This window comes from Sceloporus undulatus, chromosome 6 (assembly GCF_019175285.1).
Source record: "Sceloporus undulatus isolate JIND9_A2432 ecotype Alabama chromosome 6, SceUnd_v1.1, whole genome shotgun sequence".
In the NCBI taxonomy this organism is placed as follows: domain Eukaryota; kingdom Metazoa; phylum Chordata; class Lepidosauria; order Squamata; family Phrynosomatidae; genus Sceloporus; species Sceloporus undulatus.
Window position 1 is genome coordinate 157,939,098 of NC_056527.1, and position 20,039 is coordinate 157,959,136.

At 38.5% G+C, this 20,039-nt stretch overlaps 1 protein-coding gene across 1 annotated transcript in view; it reads left to right on the forward strand.

Annotated features, from left to right (window-relative positions):
- The window catches only part of LOC121935103 (tropomodulin-2), a 42,564-nt gene extending 25,321 nt beyond the window's left edge, over positions 1-17,243 (forward strand). The window contains exons 4-10 of the mRNA XM_042476230.1: positions 3,095-3,217; positions 4,967-5,050; positions 8,811-8,941; positions 11,537-11,644; positions 12,837-12,980; positions 13,640-13,784; positions 14,612-17,243. Coding sequence (XP_042332164.1) covers positions 3,095-3,217; positions 4,967-5,050; positions 8,811-8,941; positions 11,537-11,644; positions 12,837-12,980; positions 13,640-13,784; positions 14,612-14,646 — 770 coding nt within the window. The 3' untranslated portion in view covers positions 14,647-17,243. The remainder of the gene's footprint in view (positions 1-3,094; positions 3,218-4,966; positions 5,051-8,810; positions 8,942-11,536; positions 11,645-12,836; positions 12,981-13,639; positions 13,785-14,611) is intronic.
- Positions 17,244-20,039: the final 2,796 nt, after the last annotated feature.

Genomic DNA, 20,039 nt, shown 5'->3' on the forward strand with positions numbered 1-20,039 from the left:
CTTGAGAATTCTTGAACAATAAAAATCTATCCAACGCCAACCAGCTGGCTGGGAGATGAAGATTCAGTGGGTGGGGATAGTTCTTTATATATGTTAAAAGTCAGATGTATGGTTTTGATTAGAATGCAGAACATGCTGGGGTTGTGTGTTGTGGGTGTGGAGAGTGGAGAGAAAAAGGATTCAAAGTTTTACTGGCAGAATCCAAGAAACAAAATCCAGGGTCTCTATCTTAGCAATTGCTTACCTCTTTCTAGGGAAGGTTGTTTGACCACTGCTTGTGATTTCTTTTAGACTCAGAAATAAATGCCAATGGATTCAAATGGATTACAACCCTAACTCAGGCTCTCTCAGCCCCATCCTGCCTGCGTTCATGATTACCATACTGTAGACGTATTATTATTGGACTATGACTCTGGAAAACAGAGTTCAAATCTCCACTCGGGCACAGTTATATTCAGGAACCTTTACAGCTAGATTGAGACATTGAAAAACAAGAGTGTGTGTGGGGGGAAAACTGTTTGGTAAAGTGGAAAGCAGTACAGAAAGAGGGAAAACACACTATAAGTGGATTAATTCAGTCAAGGAAGTCACAGACATGAGTTTGCAAGATCTGAACTGGACAGTTGATGATTGGAGTTCTTGGAGGTCTCTCATTAATAGGGTCACTATAAGTCAAAGTCAACTTGATAATAATATAATAATAATATAATTTATTTATATTCCACCTTTCCCAGGGGAATCAAGGCGAATTACAACAATTATAACAATAAAACATCAAGAATAAACAAATAATAACAACAAAGCTGATACAGCTGACTAACCCAGTCTTGTGAAAGAATCTGGACCAGAAGCAGGGGATGGATCCTTTAACTGCTCCAGGCTTTTATACAAAAGCAAAGCAAAGCAACCTTGTGGTGCTGCAAAGAGCGGGGTTGTGTGGGCCAAATTCATAACATTTGAAATCCCTGTTGTATCTGTTGGCTGTTTTTTCATGAGAAGAATTTGGTGTGCATCACACAAAGCCAAGGAACTTGGCAAACACAGTGTAAAACTTAAGAAATCTTTGATGGCTTCATTTGGCAAAGAAATACCTCTCTCTCTCTCTGTACTGGACTTTCTTAAAAGTGCAAGAGTCTTATTTTTGTTATTACTGGGGTCAGTGGTGCAAGTTAGGTAATTTTACATTGTGGATGTAATGGTTTTATAGGTCAGAATTATTGGAGGCGGAGGAGGTTCTTTGTAGAACATAATTCACTTCTAAAATGTGGTCCTTCTTTCTCATTCTTCTGAGTGGGAACCATTTGGGATGTTGAATCTGTCTATACCTGAAATCCTAATCATATGATTTATTTGGTTGGGCCGTTTGTATACCATCCTTGGTTATAGGTATCCTATGACAGTTGGTTTACAGTTGAAACCAATGAAATACAAATAAAACAGCAAAGAAAAATAATTAAAAGTGATCCAAGTGGACTACACAAAATAAAACTTAATAGTACTTAAAGTATAAGATATTATTAAAAGGCCTGGGAGAATAAAACAGACAAGGATGATGATGATCCTCATCCTCATCTTTATTTGAATCTTGCCTTTTCCCCAGCACTGGGATTCAGGTCAGCTTGCACATTAAAACACAAGATTGTTGAAATATACCAAAGGTCAACATGAAATGGAATTAAACTTTCAAATGCTATCATCAACAACAATTGAAATCTTAAAAATGATAAAGATAATAGAATTAAAAACAGCACAGTCCTCTATCATGAGCCTTTTATTTTAAAATATTCAGTTTTGAAAACTTGTCAGAATAATAGTTAAATCTTTGCCTGAAGATGAAAAGATAGCAAACCTGGAATTAGTATAGCCTCTTCAGACGTTCCAGAGCTTAGGGGCAGCTTCTGAGAAGGTCCTATAAAAGATAGTAGAATAAGTGCACACATGCAGTGGGACACTTGAATGAACATGCATAGGAGTGTGCTATGAATTTTACAATTGGGCATACAACCATACAGTTTGTTCTGCTTTATTTATCTAGTGTATATACTGCCTAATCAGCAAAGGCCTTTGAGGTAATTTACAATAATATACATTAACAAAAAATAAGCAAAACAACTAAAAGAATAAAACAGCTAATCCCAACATTAAAATATTAAGGTCTTAAATTTGGCAGCAAAACTGTACATTTAAAAACTTTTAAATAAAGATGAAATGCCTTGCAGGAAAGAAAGATCTTGGATTGGCATCTAAATCCGCACAGTAAGAAGGTCAGACAGATCTCTTTAGGGAGCACATGCCACAGATGAGACCATCATGCAGATAGACCCCATTTCACTAATGGCATCTAGAGGGGAATAACATATGGAGAAAAGCTGATCCTAAGCCACTTAGGGCTTGGAAGATCTGTAGTTTAGAGGATCATATCATCGTAGGGTTTTCAAGGTACAAGCTTTAGAGGTTCACATTGGAAAAGATGACAATGCTTGTTAAAATAGAAGGCATTAGGAAAAGACCACAGTACAAACATCAGGAAAGGTACAAAATTCCACGAATAAGCTCTTGATTCTCTAGAACTTTTCTTTTAAGTATAATACGTCAGCCACCTTGGGTAGAATTTATTGGAGTTCTTCTATGAAATACTGGAAATCATAACTCTTTGGGCCATGAAGCCTACCTTTCACTCCCTAAGCTTGCCTGTTGCCTTTAGACACAATGGAGGATGCTGTTCTGTTATGTACAGGTCTTCATCATTTACATATCTTGTAATAAGTGTCAGAAAATTGATTATGACAATGCAAAATAAATTTTGTAGCCTTCTGAAAATTGAAGAGACACTTTATTGTTGACTGTTTAAAGATGGATTATCAGTGTTGATTCATGTTAAGTCTGCAAAGCAGAGAAAGGCATCTCTATTCTTGGTCATCATCAAAGATCATCATCATTAATTTACTTGTACATGCTGACATTTCCAGATTTTGGACATCTTATCTAACACAAATAGATACTCCCTCTTTTCTTGACAGCTACAAGAACAGGATCTCTGTGTTAAGATAAAAAAATTGTTCCAATATCAATTATATGGGTTGTTTTTTTAAAGGAAAAGTGTTTATCCCAAAAGAAAGACCAATAGAAACCCATACAGAGGAGAAGGTGACTTTGGATCCAGAATTAGAAGAAGCCTTGGCCAGTGCTTCAGATACAGAGCTGTATGACCTAGCAGGTTTGTTGTTATCTTAAAACTATTGTTTCTCTTTGATTTCTTTTTTGAGATGTTTCAGTCATCCTGATACGGATGGTATAGCTCTGGATTTTTTTTTAAAGTGATGAACTCCATTGTTACCATCCCAACTCCTTCAACTGTCTCCACATCCTTCAAGTTTGCAGTTTGAGTGGGTAATGGCCACTTCTACTGAGGACTTTGGCATCTGATCTACAAGTTTACTTTTAGCTCTCATCTGTTTGTAGCCAAAAACACCCCTGTTCACCCTGCACACTCCTGACCTAGAGGGATGTAAAGCAGTTTTATTCTACCACTACTTTGACCAAACCTCTGACAGCAGAGAACACATTAAAGAGAAGTGAGTTGTGATGAACTGCACAGTTGTTCAGAGCAAAGCATTTAGTTTTGTGGCACATGTTATATGGAATACCCATCTCTTTGAAACTGGACAGTTTTCAATAATTTTTCATTTTAGATGCATGTTGTTCAACTTGCCATTATTCTATGAATAACACATTGTATTTTAGTTTATGTATTATTATTAACCTTTATTTATGAAGCGCTGTAAATTTACACAGCACTGTACATGCAATCTTTTTAGTTAGACGGATCCCTGCCCTCGGGCTTACAGTCTTATGTACTGTATATATTTTTTAACAATTATTATTGCACTGTGCACTGTTGGTTTGAAATGTTCAGTTCCAAATCATTTAGCAAATATGTGTAAATATTTAGTCAATTGTTTTTTGTGGGTTTTTCTGGCTATGTGGCTGTGTTCTGGAATAATTTATTCCTGATGTTTCACCTGCATCTGTGGCTGGCATGTTCAGAGAAGGGGCTATGCCACAGATGCAGGTAAACATTAGGAATAAATTCTTCCAGAACACAGTCACATAGCCCGAAAAAACCCACAAAAAAATTCTGGCTGCCGGCCATGAAAACCTTCGACTTTACATTTAATCAATCATTCTTCCACTCTGGGTCCTTTTGATCTTTGGTTGCTGCTTATGACCCTTGTCCCTTGCTTGGCCTGGACAATGCCACTTGCCTTTAGTCCCATGAAATAGCCCCATGAAACTCAGCCACGTCAGGCCTTTCTTCTGCTAAATCTTGGCTGATAGCACACTTCTAACACGTAAACTACTGTTATGTAGGAAATCTGCATGAAACATGCAAGGCTTTATGTCTGATAACTGCATATGTGTCCTTTACACTGCATATTTATATAGTGCACATGCACACTGTCAGTAAACAGCATGACACATGCACACTGAGGGAACTATACATAAATGTGCAACAGATATGCTTTCATCCTTTTTTCTGTGTGGAGGTGACACTGTATATAAGAAATGCCTGGCATCTGAAGCAGTCTTCAGAGTACCGAGATTAAATTGTAGACACACATTGCAAATGTAGCATGACTAAATAGTGACAGACAAATTTTCTGTGCTCTTGGTTCTTTAGAACAAAGCAAGGGTGGCAAGGTATAGACATCTAGATGTTACTGCACTTCAACTCCCAGTGTTCATTATAATTAGCCAAGATGGCTATGGCTGATAGCAGTTATAGCCCAATAATATCTGGAGAGCCATTATTTGCCCTCTGCTGTTCCAAACGGACTTTCACTAACCATCTGATCCCTTTCTTTTTTGTAGACATTATCAATGAACAAAGAAACCAAAGCCTGCTGTAAGGAGTGTGTTTCTTTCTAATATTTCATTGTATCCTATTCTGTTTTGGGGCTTCTAGCTGTTCTTGGAGTACACAACTTGGTGAACAACCCCAAGTTTGATGAAGGGACCACTGGTAAAGATGGCAAAGGAATCGTGAAAAGTAAGTAGAGGAATATTTCCCTAATGACTTGCATGCACACAGCAAAAGCAAGGGAGCTTATTGGACAGCTAAGGGACTTTTCATATGGCACAGTTACAGCACTAAGATTCCACTTTAACTGCCATAGCAACATCCTGTGGAATCTTGGGATTAGCAGTTTTGGACACCCTCTTCTAACTGTATTTGACTCTGTCTGATATGAAGCAGTAGGACACTAGGATGAGTGCAGCTAATCTCTTGGGATGGTCTCTTTACAGTCAAATCTGGAGACAGGTTTAGGCCCTGGAACTGGCAAATCATTTCCATTGAAGTCACATCAGGTTGCTTTACGTTGTATTGGTGGCGGTTAACCCACAGAATAATAAATTCCAGTGGATGAAAATCCAGCTTCCTTAAGCATAATAGGATCTTCCTGTTCAGCAGTTAAATCCAATGTTATCATCCAGCTGCAGTCATAAGTCATAGAAGCCTGTATACCACATCATTCTACTGCCTTATTCTTTTGCATGTGCAGAGCAGAATTCAGTTATTAACATAATAATGGAGCTGATTTAGTTCTGAGTAAACATGGGTAAGATTACACCACCCATTTCTTTGACATCAATGGAACTTATTCCTAACTCCTTTTAGATCCAGGCCTGTGTGTGTGTATGTGTGTCAAGCCTATGCAAAATTGAAGGAAATTCCAGTTGTCTTTTATAACAGAGTGGGCTCTTCTTATTAGTGGACTTGCCATCTGTTGATTTCAGCTTCCACAGACGGCAAGCCCGTTGTTTTTAATTGGGGCATGTGCACACGGCCACATGCATGTTGTGCTGCCATAAGAAACAATGGGACTTGAAGTCCCACATTTTTTGTTATCTGTGGAGGGTCCAGAACAGGCCCCTCCTCGCAGATACAAAGTGACAACCGTATAATTGCCCATAGGAGAGGGGGAAATAATGGAAGCAAATCTGCAGTTTTACTTCTACTATAACGAGGCTCTTCTCCCCCTTCCTCAGCAGGTGGTGAGTATACTACAACCATCAAACTGCTTACGTTGCTAATTCATGTCCCTCTGTGATTATTATTGTTAGTTCTGCAGAAGTCCACCACTTCAGCACGATGAATCTGTTAAGCTATATTCCTGCCATGCATTTAGTGACTAGGAATTTGCAGTGTCAGGCAACTTTGTTCCAAAGACAACACTTCTCCCACTGCAAGGCAGTTCTGTGTTGTTTTCTTTAATTTGAATGGATGTGTCTCAGAAGTTCTAGTGACTTTTGAAGCAAGATTTAAAATATAGGAGGCCCCAAGAGATATACAAGAAGAGAAGAGTCAGTGTGTTTCCCTGGTTGAACTGAAGAAGACCTGTGTTCAAATCAGCATACAGCCTTCTTGTAGCTCGCTGGGCAATTTGTCTGTATCAACCTACCACAAGGCTGTTGTGATGATAACATTTTTTTCCTTTTTTATTAAAAAAAATTATTGTGTTGATAAGATAATTAAGGAAGGAAGATGAGCCATGCACCTCACCCACAGCCTCTTTATAAGGGCAGACTTTTAAATAATATTAGGAACAAATAAGAGCTACTGCTAATTGCTTATGAGAGCAATTAGACATAGACATGGTTAAGAAGTTATCTTAGGTTGTGTTAGAATTAAAATAGTTGTTGCTGATTATAAAATCTGGAGTGTGTTAGTTCTAAATATCCTAAAGAAACAGAAACATGAAAAGGTTAACTATCCATTCCTCATTAGTCCTTATTCTATTTCCAGTGAGCCTATTCTCACATTGCACCAGGAGTGGTTTACACAACCAAACCAGAATCATTATTGTCCATGTGTATGTTGTGTGCCTTCAAGTTGTTTCTGATTTATGGCAACTCTAAGGTGAACCTATTATGGGGTTTTCTTGGGATTGCCATTGCCTTCTCTTGAGACTGAGAGTGGGTGACTTGTCCAGTGGGTTTCATGGCCAAGAGGGAATCGAACCCTGGTCTCCAGAGTCATAGTTCAGCAGGATGCCATAAATGCCTCCCATTCATGGCATCCTGTAAGAGAAAGTCCATAATCTTTATTTTCCTTTTTGCAAGCAAGGTGACAATGTTTATAGCCAATAGGTCTGGGCAACTTCTGTGTATGCACTAGTTCATACTGATATCTCCACATGATCCCATACATTGGAAGGGTGGCACGGAGAGAATAAAAAGAGGACAGTTCATATGTGTGAAATAAACCTCAGTGAAAATAAAATGTAACTTTTTTCTGGTGCTAACTATATTGTATTTGAGGTGTGATGCTCCATCTGTGAGGGCCTTTTCACCTATACAAGCCTTCACTGGGTGCTGCAGTTATGTGTTTGGCACCACTTTAATTACCATGGTTCAATGATATGGAAGTCTAGGAATTGTAGTTTTGTGAGATATTTAGCTTTCTCTGTCAGGGACCACTGGTGCTAAAACAAACTACAAATCCCAGAATTCTGTAGCATTGAGCTACAGTTAATATGGTGTCAAACTGGATTATTTCTGAAGATGTGGATGAAGATTCAATGCAGATGCAGCCTAAGTGAAGCAACTCAAAGACTTGATAAACTATGGGCTGGCAGAAGGAACAGTTTTGATGGTTACCCTGTACGCAATGTGCAGATGTAGTGATTTCATAACCACTAACTGGATTCACAAATCGACCATTAGTGTAAGAGAAAGATAGTGGGAAGGGATCCTTCTCACAAGTCAATGTCTATTCCCTAGTTAAGAACAGCATCGTTTTCTAGAATAGGGAATCCCTTGTTTCTCTCTTTCTGTTGTGATTTTTTTCATAATGAGAATGAGAATTTGATTATCTTGCACCAGAGGATTTAGTGGTGATTTGTGGTTAAGCTCCTGGCAGTGATGGACTTAATCCCTAACATCACATTCCCAAATGTCACAGAGGAACCATGTTCAGTTCAGTTCATCTTTATTATGGTCATAGACCAGCACAGGTAAAGATGTAGAAGTGTTCCTTCACGATACAGTATTGTCTAAAGCAGTGGTTCTCAATCTTTGGTTTTTCCACATTTTTGGCACAACAGCTCTCAGAATCTCTGTCCTGTGGCCAGGTTGGCAGGGGCTTCTGGGAACTGAAGTTCAAAACATGTGGAAAACCAAAGGTTGGAAGCCGGTGGTCTCTAAAGAATGGATCCGTGGAAAGTGGATGTAGGGATCTGGGAAGGCAGTAGTATGGGGCATGCAGGGATGTGTAAGAAAGGAGGACTATAAGATGGAATGGTCAAGAGGAATTGTGGGGAACTGAAAAGGGCAGACTGATTTAAAATAAGAAGCCAAAACCAGACTCTTGTGTGCATATAATTTGATTTTATTTGTCATCAAGAAGCGTTGAGTTATGGAGATGTTTTGAATGAGAGGTCTCCAATTCACCCTGTTGTCTAGAGCCTTGCTGAAGCCTTGCAAACTCAGGGCAGCTGTGGCCTCCTTGAATGAGTCTCTCCATCTATAAAGTGGTCTCCCTCTTTTCCTACTACCTTCTAAGCATCATCTCAAGCATTACTGTATTGTCTTTTCTAGTGAGTTTTGTCTTCTCGTGATATGGCCAGAGTACAACAGCTTTAGTTTAGTCATTGTGGCTTCTAGGGAGAGTTTAGACCTGATTTGCTTCAGGACCCATTTATTTGTCTCACCTCTTCAAGGGAGACATCATTCAGGTGATTATTCTAATACTAGTTATGAGTAAATGATACCCCAAGACATAACTGGTTTGTTTTCCCCCCCAACAGACATAGTCAAAGGTGAAAAAGTCAAGCCAGTTTTTGAGGAACCACCTAACCCAACAAATGTTGAAGCCACTCTGCAAAAGATTAAGGCAAATGATCCTACTCTCCTGGAAGTCAATCTGAATAACATTAAGGTACTCCTGTCAGCATTGCTAATTCCAATGTGCCCCAGCTGTTTGCACAATATTACAATAATTGTGATTTGTGAAGTCGAAGGCTTTCAAATTGTAATTTGTTTTACTAGGCATTTCCTCCTTTATTTTTAAATAAAGTCATCTTTATTAATGCAAACAGTAAAATACAACTTCTTTCCTTGTGTTATTTCGATATTCTCTTTACTTTCCCTTCCCTTCCCTAACCTTTACGTTATTAATTCACATAGTTGTAACTTCCTTTGCAGCATTTACTCATATATTCCTCTTTCTTTGTCTATTTTCATCTCCACCTCACTCATCTATATACATATTTTACCCTCTTTTTGGACTATGTACATTTCTGTACTCTATGCTTCCTCATTCATAAGAAACTCATATTCCATCAGTTTACATAGTATATTATCAATTTATTTTACAATCAATTATTAGACCATCTCATACTACAATACTTCAATAATGGATCCCATATCTGTTCTTCTTTAACTACTTCATCTCTCATCAACAATTGTTAATTTATCCATTTCAATTACATCTAAGGCTTTTAAAAGCCACTCATCTATATTTGGGGTCTCTGGTTCTTTCCAGTGTTTTGCAAATATAATTCTTGCTGTTGTCAACAAATACAGTATTCCTTTCAAATTTCTCCTCTCCTCATTACCTTCTACCATTTTTAATAAACATGTTTCTGGTTCCAATCTAATTTTTATTTGGTATATATCTTGTAATATTCTATGCACATCTTTCCTATATTTTTTTGCTTTAGGGCAGGTCTACCACATATGAAAGAAAGAGCCTATTTGTCCTTGACATTTCCAACAGATTCCTTCACTATTCCTATACATTTTAGCCATTCAAGAGGGAGTTAAATACCAACTATACATCATTTTTGTGACGTTTTCCTTTATATCCATAGGCAAAGTAAATTTTAAATCTTTTCCCCATGCTCTTTCCCACTTTTCTAATTGTATATTATGTCCTATATTTTTTTGCCTATTCACAATCATACACGATTTAATAGTTTCTGCTTCTAATCCAAGTTTTAAACATAATTTATATACTCTAGAAATGGTTCCTTTTGTATTTTCTTTAAGTAATTCTGTTTTTTTTCTTTTGTAATTCCATACTGTTTAATGGCTATTCTAAATCTATCGGTGAGCTGCCGATGTGGGAACCACTGTAGATTTATTCCTTTAATTTTTAATTCTTCCCAATTCTTCAATATTGGTTTTTCATTTTCCCATTTCAAAATGTCTTTATATCTTAACCATCCTTTTTATGTTAATTTTTCTCTTCTCAGGAAAACTTCATGAGGTGATACTCAAACAGGAATATGTTGATGAATTTTGGTTTTATGTTTTTCCAAATCCTCCACAGCGCTCTTCTTATTATGTGGTCGCTGAAATCATTATTTTGTTCTAATTTTCCGTACCAGAAATAAGCATGCCATTCATATCTTGTGTTGAAACTTTCCAAATTTAGTAATTTTTCATCTTTTAAGTGTATCCAATCTTTTAACCAATCCATACAATAAGCAAGGACTGGCATTGTCAGTCCTCCTCTTTCTCTGGTATCTATTAGTGAATTCCATTGTTCCTTGTAAATCTCTTTAATCTCTTTTATATATTATTTCCTAATTCCAGATTTTCCAGAATTTCCTCCTTCATGATGGAAGGGAGAAGCAGTACTTAAGAGCCAGTTTTAATATTTAAAAGGCTATATGAATATTAATATCAATATGGCCAATGTCCATACTAGATGTGGTTTCTGGAAGTTATGCTTCAAAAATGTAACTTTTCCATGCTGAATGTATAATACAAAAGTATAATTGTCTTTGTGTTCAAAGCCTGGAGAGGTTAATTTCTTGGACTGCAACACACAGAATCCCCAGCCAACATAAATTATTAGGATTCTAGGGGTTGCAGTCCAAAAGTGCAAACCTCAAAATTATAATGATGCTTTTCTTGGAAAGACTGAATTTCTAGCACTGAACTCATTCCTTATGTGAGGGCAAACCCACAGCAAGGCTTTAGACATCATGCACACAAAACATAGTCAGTATAATAAAAAGAAGATTTCATCAGGGACTGGGACCAATTCACACTTAAAAATTATAGCACTATTATTCCTCTTTAACTGTCGTGGTTTCTTCCTATGAGAACCTGGGAACAGCAGTTTAAAGAGGTGCCTTTAGAGCATAGAATCAGAGCTACAGTCTAAGATTCCCTATGCTTAGATTCAAGATTACTATCAAATGGCTGGACTAGGATTAACCAAAGTCATATTGGTGACCTATTTTAATTTCAAGTGGTCCAGTACAAAACTTGATTCTATATTCAAAATCATATTCTAGAATTTTGGATGATTCGGGTCACATAGTTTACTCCTGCAGACTGAAACAAATATTCATATTGGATCCAGACGTACGTGGGCTTGTAGTATGGCCACAGAAATCAATTAACAAGTCATTACTAACTTAAGTCTCACTTACTTTAATAGTTTTACTCTAACTAAATATAGACCTAATCTAACATCTATTCAACCTGTTTTTTTAACTATACTTTTTCTACGATACAGAATATTCCAATTCCAACCCTGAAAGAGTTTGCAAAAGCTTTGGAAACCAATACACATGTAAAGAAATTCAGCTTGGCAGCTACTCGGAGCAACGACCCAGTTGCCATTGTAAGTTGAACAGACGAATATTTGAAAAAACCATATCTCTTGGCTATAGTTATACAGCTATCTTTAAATATTCCATTGATATTGCATGCTATCCAGAGAACATTATGTGGTACATAGTGAATAAATAAATAAAACAAATGGCAGTGTCTGAAATGCTAACAAATTCCCTTGGTGAGAGTGCCAACCCATAAGTCACTTTAGCCAGCAAATCTATTTAAAGATTTGCTCTTATGGAAGTGACTTTATCTTCATCCAACATACTAATTACAATATGGCAAATACACTTCTTTGTAGGAATATGGCCACTGTTCCATGTCTCATGAGCCCATGTATCTGCTAAGATCAGCTGTTTAATAAAGGAAAGGGTAAAACACAGCAGGTCCTTCAGCCTGCAGGACTGCAGATATGAATAAACCTACTTGAGACCCAGCGTGGCATAGTGGTTTGAGGGTTGGACTATGATTCTGGAGACCAGCGTTCAAATCCCAATTTAGCCATGGAAACTCACTGAGTGACTTTGGGCAAGTCACATTCTCACATCCTCAGAGGATGCTTCACGCTCAGGAACCCTAGTACCGACAGTGGCACGCCGTTTTTGGCCCATCTGTCCTGGGCCTTAGACTCTCCATCAGAGCCTTCAGACTCAGAGGACATGCCAGGTTCCTGGAGGCAGAGCATGGCAGATTTATTTAGAGAGGGTTTGCCTTTGCCTTCCTCTGAAGTTGAGAGAGTGCGATTTGCCCAAGTGGGTTTCCATGGTCAATCAGGGATTCAAAACCCTGATCTCTATATTTGTAATCCAGTGCTCAAACCACTACACCATGCTGGCTCTTTCTGAATCCTATTGGTTTGTCTCACAGTAAACGTACTGAACTGGATGCTGAAAAGGGAATTAAAAAGGCTCTGGGCAGAGACAAGAAAATAACTGAGTAAAGAAGATGGTGGAGTCATGAGGAGAAAATCAGTTTTCTTTAAAGATATTGTTAGATTTCCTACCTATATCTGGGCAGTGATAAGAGAAACCCAGAATGTGTGGATTCCTCCTGTCAAAAACCCAGAAAATGCCAACACAAACTCCACAGAAGAAGACTATATTTTGATGGACCTACACTCCATAATACTATACATGTAAATGCATCTATCATAGATTATCCTGATCTCCTAATTTACATTTTTCCTCTCAATCCTTCAGGCTTTTGCTGATACGTTAAAAGTGAACAAGACACTCACAAGCCTAAATATAGAATCCAATTTTATTACCGGAACAGGCATCCTTGCCTTGATTGATGCACTGAAAGGGAACGAAACACTGACAGAGATCAAAATTGACAATCAGGTAAGGAAAGGGCAGTAAACAGCAACTTACTATTGGCAGGAATCTAAATGATGTAGTTTAGAAATGAAATCATTTGGAAGGATTTTTTTAATGGCCGCTAATGAGAATGGAGTGGCAGGAGATGGGTTTTGCTTTGCTTAGTCCATGAAACAGCATAGCAGTCCTCACTGGGAATGTGTGGCAAATAACCTTCTTATATTAGTACTTGTTTTCATATGCAGAATTTTGTTGCCATATCACACCACACTTCCATCTGGTCCAGCATTCAGTTTCGCACAAGGGCCGTTATAGGTATGTGTTGAACAGCTGGTTGATATAACTTGTACACACTTGTGGAAGAGGTAATTTTCATCAGTACTAGGGAGTGAGGACACAGGGTTAAAACTCCTTTCACACTATTATTTAGCTCAGCCTCCCTTGTGCCAGCTATTTATTTAACAAGAAGCAAATGCCATGTATAGTTTGGGCCTTAGTTTGTAAGTTCCTTGGAGCAGGGATTTGGTTTTGTATATCAAATGCCATGTCTGTTGATGATATTGTATAAATAGTAACAACATAATGAGAAATCAAGTGATGCACTTGAGTGCATGGGCCAGGTTTGCTTTTCTCTTTCTTTTTTGGAAGTAAACATTTCCATCTCATTTTGGTTTGTTTCCTAGAGGCAACAGCTTGGGACAGCGGTCGAAATGGAGATTGCTCAGATGTTGGAAGAGAATTCACAGATCCTCAAATTTGGGTACCAGTTTACAAAACAAGGCCCAAGAACAAGGGTAGCAGCAGCCATCACGAAAAACAATGACCTCGGTAAGAAACTCCCAGAAACACAAGAGCTTTGGTGCCTAATTTGTAATTTCCCGGCCAAAACAGTTTACCACAAGATTCACTGAGAATTACCGTATATGCTCAACTATACGTTGACCTCATATAGAAGTGAAGTTAATTTTTTACTTATGTGGTACCTTTGTTTTTTTAAGCAAAAAAGGTTGTCCATCACCCTGGCTCCATATCTTTTAAACTGTTTTACCTGCTGTTACTTTTCCATTAGTTTAGCAGTTGTAAAACACAAAGTCCGTTTATATTGTAAGGTATCTTGAGCAATTTTATGGACAGACAAGTTAGAATTATGAACACATAACTATTACTTGGGATAAATAAAGTGCCACTGTATGTTCTACCACCTCAGAACTTTGGCATATCATTCTGATGCAACTGCAGAAAGGTCTCTTAAGAAATCCCCAAAAGAGGAGGTGAAACATGTCTGGTACTATAATTCACAAACCTGGACTTGGACCAGGGAGACTTCAGTTTAAATCTCTGCTTAGCCATGAAGCTCATGCTGTGCTTGTGAACTGATCACTATCTTTCACTATCACTATCACTATCTTTCTAATCTATATCACAAGGGGTTTTAAAAAATAATGTATGAAAGATAATTTCCCATGAGTTGCACTGACCTTCATAAAGGAAGGATGAATATATATGTAAGACTATACAGTACATCCAAGAGCTATTGGTCACTTTTTACTAAAAATTGGTAAAATGTCCAATTGTAAAATAGGGAAAACGGTTCTCAATATTAAGCTGTGCCTTCTTCCTTTCTTTACTTTTCTATTCTTTTTCTTTCTCTCTAGTTCGCAAGAAGCGAGTGGAAGGAGAACGCCACTAGTCTTGCCTCTGAGGATGTGTACAAGCTACCTGTCAAAGAGTGCTGTTCCATCAGCAAGCTGAGGAAATTCACTGGTCTTAAAGGGAGACACTGGAAAGTTTTCAAAACGAGGCTACTATATTACCCTAATCCCTGCCCCTGCCTTTTAAACAAAATGATCCAGCATTATTTTCTTATTTAAAAAAGAAACACCTTTTTGAATCAATCGTGTAAAGCCAACATGCACACCACAGGAATCAAATCTGATTTCATGTGGGACCTCTAAAACCACAGTGAGTTTTTCTTTTAACAACTCCAATACATTTCTTAAAGGAAAAACACCCTAAAAGTTCAGGATACAGAACAGGATCCTATTAACAACTGGTCTTGCTCCCCCCAAAATTCTATTTGCATGAATAAGAAATAGTTCATGCAAAGGAATCTTTGCAATGCATTACTACATCCCTTACTCCCATTCTGGTAATCCACAATCATGTTCTGAATTCAGGTCACCCTGGACTCTGAAGCAGGGCTATCTAAACATAGTAGCCAAAATGGCAATCCACTAGGAAATCTTCATGCACTCACCCCACAGAAACAAATAGGAACTGCTTGGTGGATTATGTTTTCAGGGTCAGAACTGTCTGTCTCTCAGTCTTAAATTCCACCACTTCATCTTGCTTCATAGTAAGGCTAGATCCACTCTGTGTCCATACAGACCACTACCTTTGTTTATGTGTGAGGCTTTGTACACATTGTAGAGTTGAATGTGACCAAGAAGTCCTTTTAAAACACTGCAAGGCAGGACCATCCTTCCACCAGCATCTTCCCACCTCCAAATAAGTCAGGCTTTGATTCAGGACTACAGTGTGCCATAAGCAGAGCACAGATGCACTGCAAAGAAGAACTTTGCTGAGCAAAGTTGTTGAGATGAATCACACAATGGCTTCATTCAGATAGCACATCAAAACATAATATGCACAAACTATAATGTGCACTAACCTGGTTTGCTGGTGGATTGAGATAAAAATGTACATGTTGTAACATGGAACAGTAACCATCCATCCAACCTAGGGTCATCGATCTGAGCACAAGTAAAAATGCTTTCAGTAGGTTAGCTGAAGAGAAACTGAATGTGCCCATGTTCATGGCCACCAAACCACTCTGTTCATCATTGGTGCAATCTGTGTTATCTTGTGGGTGCTATCAAATCCTTCTTGTTTACACGTGTTAAGTTAGAACAACCACCTTCTCAATATGTTGTTACCTTTTGGGTGACATTATATAACACACATTAGTGTTGCCAAACTTAAAACAACTTCAGGCAGCTTTAAAACAAAGAAACAAACAAAAACAGAAACAAACAAATAAATACCATAATAAAAGTTTTTCTTTCAGGAAGGCAGAATCATCACCAAGTCTCTTTAACATACAGTAATGTTTTACTAAGAAAATGCTGTCTTTTTCAAACCACCTTTTTAGAAACAATCTTGATGTTGTGCATTTGTTACTATAACTGGTTACTGAGATCCACTGATTCTCTAACTGTTGGTATTAACGTATCTGTGGCCTGCAGAATGTGAGTGAATAGCAGCACTGTCCTACACTTACCTACTAAGAAGCAAGCCCCATTGGGTTCAATGGAACCTATCCTCCAGTTAACTGTACAGTACATAGGATTGCAGTCTAAATTATCAGGCTGCAAGAGGAACTCATTTATGTGCAACCAATAGGGGAAAAAACACTGAAAAGGAAGCTCCAATAGGAATTCCTGAATAAAGGCACGGTTTCATTAACAGATTCCCCTTTCTAAGCTGTTTTGGGAAGTGCTGCTTTAGGTAGAAGCTCTTAAAAATTTAATATAACAAAAGCATAGGTCTTGCCAGGAAATGGGAAAAGGAAGGAAGAAGACAATGACTTATGAGCCATTTCACACTTCACAAAGGCACATGGAGCTTTGACCCAGTCAATGCTTGTCTGGGTGGGGTGCTGCACCCAGTCCTGATGTATGCATCCGTCTGATATACATTTGTTAAACATCTATTTGCCATATTTACACTTTACATTTTTAAGTCTGTAGGCATACACTTTAAAACATCTTAGGCGTGCAAGTAAAATGCAGGCAAATATAATGCTGAAGAAGCTGTTAGAAAGGATCTGTTTGCCTAATTTACATCCTTATCTCTGAAATTAGCACATGTTCCAGGTTCGTGATAAGGCTGCAGGAACAGCTGTCAGAACCACAGCAGTAGAGCACAGCCTTTGCTGTTGGATGATTGCAAAAAAATGTTTAGTTTGTAATACAATTTAGATCTTTAATATGTGCAAAGATTAATTTGTAATGTGTCTTTTTAATGTTAATGTTTTCTCATGTGTCTGTAAAATAACTTCATATTTATTTCTGATTAGGAGTACCAGGTTACCTTTATTTGAACAAACTGCTGCTTATTCCTGGCTCCTTCCTCCAATATCAAAAACCCTCCAAGTAGTACTGCTTCTCTCTGCCTCCCCATATAAAAAAGGAGAGGAAGATAGCATTTAAAAGGTATAAATTAGGTCTTATAGGCCTCATACAGACAGGCCAAAATAAAGCTACTTCAGGTCACTTTGGAGGTATGCTGTTTAAATGATGTGTGCATCCTAAGAGGCTGGAAGCTGTTCCAAAGCCATGCTCCAGTCCTAAGGACTGGAGTGTGGCTTTGGTGCAGCTTCTAAAATCTTAGGACGCATGCATCAATTAAATAGCATACCTCCAAAGTGACCCAAAGCAGCTTTATTTCGACCTGTCTGTATGGGGCCATAGATATAGTTAAGTGGGATACCAAGGGTAATGTAAATTAGTGAAGTAACATATTTACTTTAAGTCAGACTCAAACAGTTCAGTCCCATGTCATTCAGATTTCCACATTGAATTATCCGTGTGCTATGTGCAGTGTTGAAAAATATGTATAGCTGAACATTCCCCATGTCACTTTCCCCCTATACTCACTTCAACTTTTGCACAGTGAAACTGAAGGGGACTTGTATAACCTATTTCTGTGTAGCATCTCATTCATTTCTGCCACATCTGTGCTTGCATATAACCAGCCACTTATCACTGCCATCATCCAGTCATGAATATGCACTGGTGAACTCCCCTTCAAGGTGAGTAACTGGTGACCGACCAACAGCTGTGTTTTTCACCTTTGGAAAGAAATGCCAACTTGGGGTTAATGTCTTTTTTAAAAAAATCAGTTCACAACACTCTTGAAACATGTTGTACTTTTATTGTAGCCAGAGGGATGTGGGTGGGTTCCATCTTCATGAAGGGTAATGAGCAGAGATCATGCAGAAACAGGCCTGGGTGAAGATTTGAAGTATGCTGGAGTGGGAAAGTGCTATGATATGAGCTTACTTACTACACCGTCCTTTCTTTCTGACTTCCACACTTGCACGCATGCACATGCACCTACACCCCAGAGGCGAACAAAATGAGGACATCACCCCCACAAATAAGAATTCTGATCTTCAAATGAAATTTTCCTTTGGTCTTCAAATCTGTAAGATTGCAGTTACTCAAAAATCCTATTGAAAATTTGGAAAATAGTCCCACAAAAAGGGGCAGGCAAAGGGACCAAGGGAATGACAGTACAGTAAATAGAAATGTTCTAGGTTGGAACGAGATAATAAATAATAATAAAATCTTTATTTTTATCCCGCCCTTCCAGAAAGATCAGGGCGGCTTACAAAAGTGCAATGAGTGCACACAAATACAAGTTAAAAACACAAAACACCAATACATCAGTACAACAATAAAACTAAAAGCAGCAATAAAAGCCCCATCGCCCGTCCTCATGGCCACGGAAGAGGAGGGGAGGCCCACAGGATCTTAATCGGGGAATGCCTGCTTAAATAGGAAGGTCTTGAGATCCTTCCTAAATTGGGCCAGGGTGGTAGATGAGCGGAGCTCGGTGGGCAGCGTATTCCAAAGGGCTGGGGCAGCTATAGAAAAGGCCCTTCTAGAAGTAGAAGCTAGCCTGGCCCCAGGCACCTTCAGCAATTGCTGCCCAGATGTTCTGAGGGTGCGAAGCGGATTGTACGGGGAGAGGCGGTCCTTTAGGTATCCTGGGCCCAAGCCATTTAGGGCTTTATAGGTAATAACCAACGCCTTATATTGAGCTCGGAAGCGAACGGGCAGCCAGTGAAGGTCTTTAAGTACAGGTGTTATATGGATTCAGTGTCTTACTCTCTGCAATGCTAGAAATTTGAAGACTGAAAGAAAAAATCATTTGGATGGGGGCAGATTTCTTATTGGGGGAGTACAATACCTTCATTTTACCCCCTACCCCCATAGCTATCCCTTCGACACCCACCCTACATGTGTTTACATACAGATACAGTATATGAATTCAGACTATTGAGAGTACAGTTATTGTGCCTTCCTAATATGTGTATGACCAATGGCAACTTAGCATACAAGTACAGGTGTGCTCAAAGGATGCTGCCTTCCATAAAACATGTTTATGTAAATGCTTCCAATGCTAAACGTATAGCGGCCATATTCCTGGGATGCTTTCTGACATAGGGCCTTATCCGAGGTTGATTTCCTATGGTAGAAAAGACTGATATTTCATATAATCAGGCAGATGCTTTCCATTTTTGTATCTGAGGGCAAGTATCTTCTTGTGATCAGAAACTTGTGTGTATTTATTCTAGTGACTGCATTATTATTATTATTATTATTATTATTATTATTATTATTTTGCCCAGAATGGCACACTGATGTTTTGGTATGTGTGAATATGTCCATGCTGTTTCCATAGAGCAGCCCTACAAGAAAAGAAAAAGAGCCAGATATGACTGTTTCTGGTAAATAGGAAATCAGTATCACTTGCCAAAATAAACATAAAAGCTAGCAATCACAGATGGGTGCGCACTTACTACAGTAAGTAATGGTCAGATCCTTAGGACTAGAGCATGGCTTTGTCATGGCTTCCAGGCTCTTAGGACGCATACATCATTTAAACAGCATACCTCCAAAGTGACTTGAAGCAGCTTTATTTTGGCCCGTCTATATGGGACCTATGTATAATCTATGGGTAAGGCCTTCCATATTGTCACTGACAATCTGAGCCCCATTCTTGCCATTTTTGCTCCCTCAAAAACAGAGTGAGAAACCACAGGTCTGTGACTAGGTATTTGCTTTGCATGCAGAAAGTTCCAGATTCATTCCATGGCATCTACAGAGAGAGATGGAAAATACTCATATCCAAAAGCATGGAAAACCAATTAACATGGGCAATACTGAGTACCAGCAGACCAACAGTCTATTTGGTGTATAAGGCAGCTTCCAATACTGTGTATTTCATAAATATAGCCTTCTGGAGATTAGGCTTTGACATGGATACCATGGCTCCTTTCACATAGCTACATTA